The 8,123-nt window shown below is 63.7% G+C and overlaps 1 protein-coding gene across 1 annotated transcript in view; it reads right to left on the reverse strand.

The window, feature by feature from the left end:
- BEGAIN (brain enriched guanylate kinase associated) overlaps positions 1 to 7,866 on the reverse strand; it is a 44,614-nt gene extending 36,748 nt beyond the window's left edge. Inside the window, exon 1 of the mRNA XM_047862879.1 lies at positions 7,814 to 7,866. Coding sequence (XP_047718835.1) covers positions 7,814 to 7,855 — 42 coding nt within the window. The 5' untranslated portion in view covers positions 7,856 to 7,866. The remainder of the gene's footprint in view (positions 1 to 7,813) is intronic.
- Between the last annotated feature and the right edge of the window lie 257 nt (positions 7,867 to 8,123).

Genomic DNA, 8,123 nt, shown 5'->3' on the forward strand with positions numbered 1-8,123 from the left:
AGACACAGAGGGCTCTGCCCATGGGGGGCTGATATTAATACCGTGCCGCACGCGCACTCAGTTCCCAACTCTTCTGCCTGCCCCGAAGCCAGAAATTTCACCGTAGAGACCCATTCGCTGGGTTCTTAAGGTCTTGCCTGTTACAGATATTATGAAAGCGGCCTGATGAGGGAGCTGGAAGGGGTCAGCGGGGACTCCCGGGGAGAAGGCACATGGAGCAAGGAGGGAGGGGACCGCAGCAGACCTCTGCCAGGCCGCCCGCGGGCGGGGGCGCTGAGGCTGAGACTCACCCGGCTTGGAGGCCTCCGGGGGGAGGCGGCTGGGCCTCCACACTTGCTGCTGCCTGCTCGAGACCCACCGGTCTCCACGGCCCGGCCAGCCCCCGCCCTGCTGGCAGCCTCGGGGGCCGCCTCTGGGGAAAGTGGAGGGCTCAGGGCCAGGGTCTTCTCCGGGGCCGCAGCTCCGGGGAGGGGCTCCTGGGCTGGGCCTGGGTCTCGCTCCCCCAGGGAGGGCTCCGGGCTGCGGCCTCTGGGCCCCCGGAAGGCCTCCAGGGTCCCGGGGTCCAGCACTCGTACGGTGACCTCATCCAGGAACCTGGAGAAGGGCAGCCTGGCCTCCCGTCGGCGGCCCAGCCGGGCCAGGGGGCCCCCGGCGGCCTTGCTGCCCGCGCCTGGGGGCTCTGGGGTGGACAGCAGGGCAGGTGACGCCTGTGTGCCCTCCTGGCCCAGCCGGCCCGCCCAGCCAGGGCAACGCGTCTGGCCCTCGCGGCTCCGGCCCAGAGTGGGACTTGGCTTGCGGCTTCGAAGGTCCCCTCTGCAGGCTTCCTTCCCGGTGGCTTTGGCCCCGGGCTCCAAGAGGGAGCTGCGGCCATCCTGCCTGGGGCTGCTGGGGTCAGGGCCCTGTGCCTGGGAGCTGGCCCCCGAGAGCATCCTCCGTGGTCAGTCCAAGGTCAAGCCTCTCCAAGTACCTCACTAGCCCCACTTCTCTCCTCCCACGGGGCTGGGATCCCCACGCCCTCTTTTGGGAGGGGGTCACGGCCGCCCATCTCCCATTGGCCAGAGCGATCAGCTCAATGCCCGCCTGCCCATCGATCCAGGGATGTCACGGGGGGGGGGGGGCTCCCACCCCCTAAATTGATTCTCACTAAGTGGGAGCTGGGCTTCAGGGCCCAGTGAGTGCCACAGAGAAGGTCATGTCCTGAGCTCTGTTTTTGCCTGGGGAGGCAGCCTGCACTGGCTGAGCACCTGCTGTGTGTGGGGAGGGGGCTGGGCTGGGCCCCACAACATCTCCTCATCTCCTCTGCCAGGTGTGGCGCCGGGCGCATGGGTGTGGAGAGGCAGGCGGCACAGCGACGACCCTAACAGTGGCCATGAGACTGAGCACAGGGCCCGAAGAAGGGGGAATTGGAACGCCATGGATCCGGCAAATTGGGAGGGTATGATGGACACTGCTGGCTGCCCACTGTTCCCCCATTCGTCCTGAGTAAGGAACTCGTTTTATTCCGGGAGGCAAGATACTCAGCTCAAAGACTGCATTTCTCAGGCTCCTTTGCAGCCAGGGGTAGCCAAGGAGATACAAACAGAAGTTATTGGGTGAGGGTCAGACAGCTTGCACGGGCTTCTTTTGCTCCCATTCCCCACCCTCCTGCTTCTTAACTGGAACATGGAAGTGATGGGAGGAGCCGTTGCAGCTATGTTGCACCATGAGGCAAACTTGTGGCAGAACCTATACACAAAGGGTGGGGGAGCAGAAAGACAAAAGGCACCTGGGTTCCTGATGACCACTGAGTCATCACACCAGCCCTGGACCACCTGCCTCTGGTGCTGTAAATTGAGAGAAATAACCCCGGTCTTATTTAAGCTATGGTTACTTCCAGCCTCTGTCACTAGCAGCTGTGGGCAATCCCTCAATGATACACAGGGGATAAGGCGAGGGATAGTGGCACACGGGGACCCGGGGTGTAGTTAAATGGGGAGTACAGTGGGGGGAGATCAACCCAGAAAGGCCAGAGCCAGGCCTGGGCACTTCCTCCTTTGTGTGGAGGGAAATACGCCTGCTTCTGGCATCTCAGGAAGCCAGGAGGCAGGATTTCTTCCCGGGACGCACCCACATGAGTCAGAGGAAGGCTCGCTGGGGGGTGGCAGCCCCAGGCCTTCGGTGGGCCAGCTTGTGGCATCGCTTAGAGCATGGCCTTGACTCTCCTTGGTGGCCTACTCATGGCTATGAACCTGGGGCCCCTGCCCACTTGGTGGTGCCTCACATCAAGTGCTAGGGACCCCTTCTTTTCCGGACTCAGCTGGACACCTCTCTGAATCTCCACAGCACCCATGACTGAATCTGTGAAAAGCTCCGTGAGCTCCGCTCCACAGAAGCGGGTCCAGCTTGGTCCGTCCCACACACGTCCCAGTACGAACTTTAAAACACAGACCAGATCAATGGCCAGACAATGTCACACATTCATATGCCCTGCAAGGCCCTGACAGTCCAGCGTCTTTTCTGGAGACACCAAGGTGTCGTCTCTACCCTGGATACCCCCCTGGAACTGCCATCAAGTTCCTGAATGTGTTAAGCCCTACCTGGCCTCAGGGCCTTTGCACATGCTATTCCCACCATCGGAATCATTCCCCCTCCCCCCTCTTCCCGTTTGTCTCATCACCTAATTTCTATCTAAATGTCAGGGTCCCAGTCAATAGCCTGTCCCCTTGCAGCCCCCAGGTCAGATCAGGTCCCCTCGCGTTAGCCTCTTGTAGTCCCTACTCTTCTCATAACACAGCCCCCAGCTGCAAGGGGTATGTGTGTGATCAGTCATTCTCTGTGTCCTCTTAGAATGCAAGCTCTACGCTATCCTCACTCTCCGCACAGGCCTAGGCACATAGTAGGTGCTCAACAAGTAGTTCCAGAGTGGACTTCCTCTGGGCTGGGCACTGGGGGGAGCAGGGATCTCCGGCTCTAAGGAAAGTCACAGCATCCCCCCGATCCCTGCAGTCCCCTGACAGCCACCCCTTCACACCTGGATACCTCCCCCCAGCAACAGCCGACCAGCCCCTGCCCCATCACCATCACCATCGCCATCACCAGTGGGAGGCGGCAGATCCAAGGTCAAATCCCTCTCCAACCCCCGCAACAGGACTTTGGGCAAGTCATGTCCCCTAACCGTCACACGCAGGTGGATGCCCAGTTCAGGCAGTGGTGGGAAGCGGTGTGAGAACACAGGTGCTGGGTGCCTCCAGCATGGAGCCTGGCATCTAGTAGGATCTCGGGACTCATGAGCACAGGGCTCTAATGTGTCGTTTCCCAAGTATGTGTGATCACAGGAGCGTTCCAGGGGCTCTGGCCAGTCGGTCCTCTGAGCTTCTCCTAGAGTTGCCGGCTGCATCAGACAAGTTCTCGTTGTCATAACAACCCACTGGCTCTCTGCCGCCTGGGCCGGAGGCCCCAGAGGAGGCTGCCAGCTGCCGAAGCTTGCAGCCTGGGCCTGCTCACCTCTCAGCAGCCCGGGCTGCTTCTCCTGAAAGAGCCTCACAGCTCCTGGCGTGACAGCCCCTGCTCCTTGACTCATCCATTTCAGCCCCACTTCTTGAGTCTCTACTATGTGCCAAGCTCCGTGCCGGGCATGCACCTGCGTCACGGCCCAAATCCTCGCCCAGCCCTGTGAGGTGGGACGGCTGTGGGCTCTCGTGCTCAAAGAAGCAGAGTCTCAGCTGGGCAAAGTGACTTGTCCGAGGTCCCACGGCTTGGACACAGCAGACCCGGGAGGGGAACCCCATAGGTCAAGTACTCACCTGTTTCCTCTCCAGCACCCCCTCCGCCCCCCACCACTGCCTGGACCCTCCCTGATCCCACGGGTGCGAAGCTGGCCTCTGCGAGCTCGGAGAGAGGAGAGGCACAGCTCCCCAGTGCCTGCTGGGCTGGAGCGGGGAGACCTTGTCCTAAGGCAGGTTCCCGTTGTCGTAACGATGGGATGCAGGATGGGTAGGGCATGCTGGACATCCACTAATGGTTCCAAACATTACCTCGCTTACTCTCACAGCAACCCCCCAAGCCAGGACTTGCTACTCCATTTCATGGAGGACTTGGGCTCTGAGGGGTCACTGGTCAACAGCCATGGCTTGCCATAGGCCAGGTACTGCAATAAACAGCGGCAGGACTGCTGTCCCCTTCCTGGGACCTCTCTCATGCCAGAGCAGAAGTTTCTATTACCACTGTTCTTTTATGGATGATGATGGGGAGGGGGGCGGGGCTGAGAGTTCTCTCTCATGGCTTCTGGATATTTCCCTGCTGGCCTGAGAACCCTAGAGGGCAGCCACAGGCCTCGGCTGTCTCGAGTCCCCAGCATGCACGCACACGCTCTGTGCCGTCAGCGTTTGCACCCTGGGTTCTGTCCCAGCCTTTCTTCCTCAGAAGGGCTGCGCACTTGAGCCATCCAAGCCTCCCAGGAAGTCTCCCTGGGCAAGGGGTTCCCCGCAGGACTCCCCGCTGGCCGCCTGTCTTTACAAGAGGCTACACAGCTACTCCATCGCGCAACACATAATCGGAGAAGCCCGATGACCCCTTGCCCTCTCTCCAGCCCTGCAGCCTTCCCGCTATGCTATCACGGAATCGGGGCTCTGTGAACAAGACACCAGCATCTAGGGAATCAAGATGCTCCACCCAGCCTTCGACCCATCCGTCCCTGGAGCCACTCGTCCGTTCACACGTGCCCACTTGTGCATCCGTGTCTGCACCTGTCATCTGCTGACACGTACTCCCCCGCCCACTATCCTCTAGTCCCCGCATCCGTTCACCCGTGTGTCCATCATTGTCACTCGCGTCCCGTACCCATGCCTCCATCTGCCCCCGCCACAGACGCGTCCCTCCACCGACCTGTGCCCATTCGTGTGCCGATCCACCCTCCTACGCCTGTAGCCAGCCATTCGCTCTTCCTGCACTCATCCATCCATTCCCACATCCATTGTCTTCTTACCATTCAAGGACCCGTCCACCTATCCCAGCACGCGAGCACGGGCTCGTCCATTTAGAATCCATCCGTCTTCCCGTGGCTGTATCTGCCTGTCCTGACGTACTCCCGTATCCGTCCATCCCCTATCCATCTGTCCCTCTGTTGACATCTGTCCGTCCATTGCAGATCCTTGCATCCATTCCTCTGTGTCGCCATATGCATCAGAAATGCATCTTCCTACCTATCGGGTCCATTTATCCATCCATCCACTGACGTCCTGTTCTCTTCATCCAGTCCTGTATCCTTGTCAATCCTTCCGTCCATTCCCATCTACCCTGCCACTTACATCCGTCGATCTCTGCTCCCCCTCACCTACCCCTCTACTTTCTATCCATGCCTCCCGCTGTCCCATCCGTCCCGCTCTATGCTTCCCGTCATCGTCTGTCCACACACTGCGGCCCACCCCACGATTGCTTCTCCACCGGTGCAGAGGTGGGTGCACGGGGGGGAGTATGCTAGGCGAGTACAGAACTCAATCACTTACTCACTCATTCATTCATCCTATAATACTGAATCAATAGAGACAGCTCTGGTCTGCTTCTCCCAACAGCTACCATCCGGGGCCTGCTTTGGGGCGGAAGTCGTTCCCTCGACTGTGAAAGGGTCGTGCCCTGAGAGGGGCAGGGCCTTGCCACAGTAAATCAGTGGCAGAGGAGGGACGTGAACTCAAGACTCCAGCTTCGTATCCATGCCTCTCCACCAGGCTGGTGACCAGCCCTGGGGCAGGAGGGGGAACCAGGAAGGGAGGCTGAGGGCAATTTCAGACCCAACAGAGTGAGCCTCAGGGTCACCCACCCATGGGTTTGTCCCTGGGAATCTTTACCTGCTTTGAGGGGAGGACTCACCTCACCCTGCCCCTGGCCATGCCCCTGACCTCCAAACTCCTGCAGGACCGAGCCTCTTCCGATCCTGGCACTCTCCCTTCTTCCCCCAGGCCCCGACCCATGCAGCTCCTCCGACACTGCACTACCCTCACCTGTTCAGCTCTGACTCAGCCCTTGGACCTCACCTCCTGGGATGTGAGAAACTATTTGTGGCACTGTGCCTGCAGGAGCAGGGGTGCTCCTTCAGAGTGGCTACGATGCATGAAAATGCTGAGATTGGGCCTGGCACGTAGTAGGTGCTCCACTAACAGCGACTGCTGTGGGCCAGACGCCGGGCCCAAGAGTCCCTGCCAGTGCACGGGAAATCATCTAACACACCGCTTCTGACTCACTTCCCCCCCCAGACCTGGAAATGCCTCCCATCCCGCCTCAGCCCATGGAAAGTCCATCCCACAAGACGGTCTCCGGGCCGGCGGCCTTCAGCCGCCTTGCTCAGCGTCCCAGGTGCGAACAGCTCCAGGTTCTGAGGATAAGCAGAGCACAGAGCTGGCGAGGCTATAAATAAGAGACAGGAGCTGGGGAGGGTCCTCCACGGAGGCACAGCCGGCCCGCGCCCGGCACCAATGTGCTGAGCAGCCGGGAAGAAGCCGCATCTGCCACTGTGCTTGCTTTGCTGTGCCGCCCTGATTATAGTGAGAGTCGGGAAAATTAAGGGTTTTCGGGGACGCTGCCAGGGCCCTTGCTGCCGCCTCCCCGCCCTGCACGTCACAGATGCCAGGCAGAGCCGCCCCCATCGGCCACTTGCCCCAGCCGGCAGTGCTACACTGGGCCTGCCTGGATGGCACGCCATGGTTCGCAAGGGGCTTTCTCCCACGGCCCTCACTGACCCCGGGCATAGAAAGGGGCTTTGCTGTGACCGGTGGGTGGTGGAACTGGGGCCCAGTGAAGGGAAGCGACCTGTCCTATGGGCGCTTAGATTTGGAGGGCACTGGGACCTCAGAAGGAGCCAGGCCCAGGGAGACTCTGCCCCACCGAGCCCCAAGGCCTTGACCCCTGCTGTGCACAGGGCGGAGGGGACGACCCGGGCCCTGCAGGTGGCAGTCGCTCTCACTGGGCCGCCCCCACTCACTCTTGGGTGCCTACTCTCTCCCATCCTGCCCGCTCGGGAGACTCCAGGAGGTCGCCCACGCTGTTCCTGCCCCAGAGGCGCCACACTGGGGATGGGGTGGGGCACAGACGAGGAAGGAAACACCTCTAAACCCGGCAGGAAGCGGAAGCGCTAGGGCAGAAATCCCCAAACAACGAGCCGGGGTTCGGGGAGGGTGGGAGCGCCAGCCGGGCGGCCCTGGCCTCAGTTTCCCCGCCTGTCACTGAGGGCCACGTGAGCACCTGCCCGGCAGGTCCTGAGCAGGACCGAGCGCGTCCGGGGCTCGGCGCGCGCCCACGCGCCGCGAACGCTCAGGGAACCGGCCCCGGGGTCCAGCCTCCTTCCGGCTCCTGGGCCTCTGGGGCGGCCTCCCCGAGCCGGGTCTGGCCCTGCCCCCTGACGCAGGGCGGGACGAGGCCCGCCGGCACCCGGCTACCTGTCCCCTGTCCCCGCCCCGGGCCCCCGCCCCGGCCGGGACGCGCGGGTCTGGGGGCGATCGCTCGGGCCGGCGAGGGGGAGGGGCGGGCAGGGGCAGAGCCACGCGCGCGGAGGCCGAGTCCCCGCCCCGCCCCGAGACTGCCGGGCTCCCGCGGGTGCCCGGGCCCCCCTCCCCCCGACCCGACCCCGGCCAGCGAAGCCCCCGCCGCGGCGGCGCCCTGGCGCCCCGGTACCGGAGGGGGCGCCGCGGGCGGCGGAGAGGAGGCTGGACAGCCGCTCCCCGCCCCCCCCCTCCGCCCCGGCCCGAGCAGGGGTGCCGTGCAGAGCCCGCCCCGGGCGTGGGTGGCGCCCGCCCCGCCCCCCGCCGGTGCCCGCGCCGCGCCCGCCCCGCTCGCAGGTACTCACCGCCCGGCGGAGCCGGCCCGGCCGCCGGCCGCCCGTCCACATGGCCCCGGGGCAGCCGCGCCGCTCGCCTCCGCCGCCGCCGCCGCCGCCGCCGCCGCCGCCGCCGCCGCGCTCGGGGCCCGCCGCCCTCCCCACCGAGGCCGAGCGCGCCGGGAGCCGGCGCGGCCGGGGCTCCCCCACCCCCCGGCTTCCCGCAGGGAGCGCCCGCCCCCCGCCCCCAGCCCGGCTCCCCGCCAGCCCCGGCCCCGCGCGCGCAGCCGCGGCTGATTCAGCGGCTCCCCCCCACCCCCACCCCACCCCGCCGCGCCGG

The sequence above is a fragment of the Prionailurus viverrinus genome, chromosome B3, assembly GCF_022837055.1.
Source record: "Prionailurus viverrinus isolate Anna chromosome B3, UM_Priviv_1.0, whole genome shotgun sequence".
Taxonomy (NCBI): domain Eukaryota; kingdom Metazoa; phylum Chordata; class Mammalia; order Carnivora; family Felidae; genus Prionailurus; species Prionailurus viverrinus.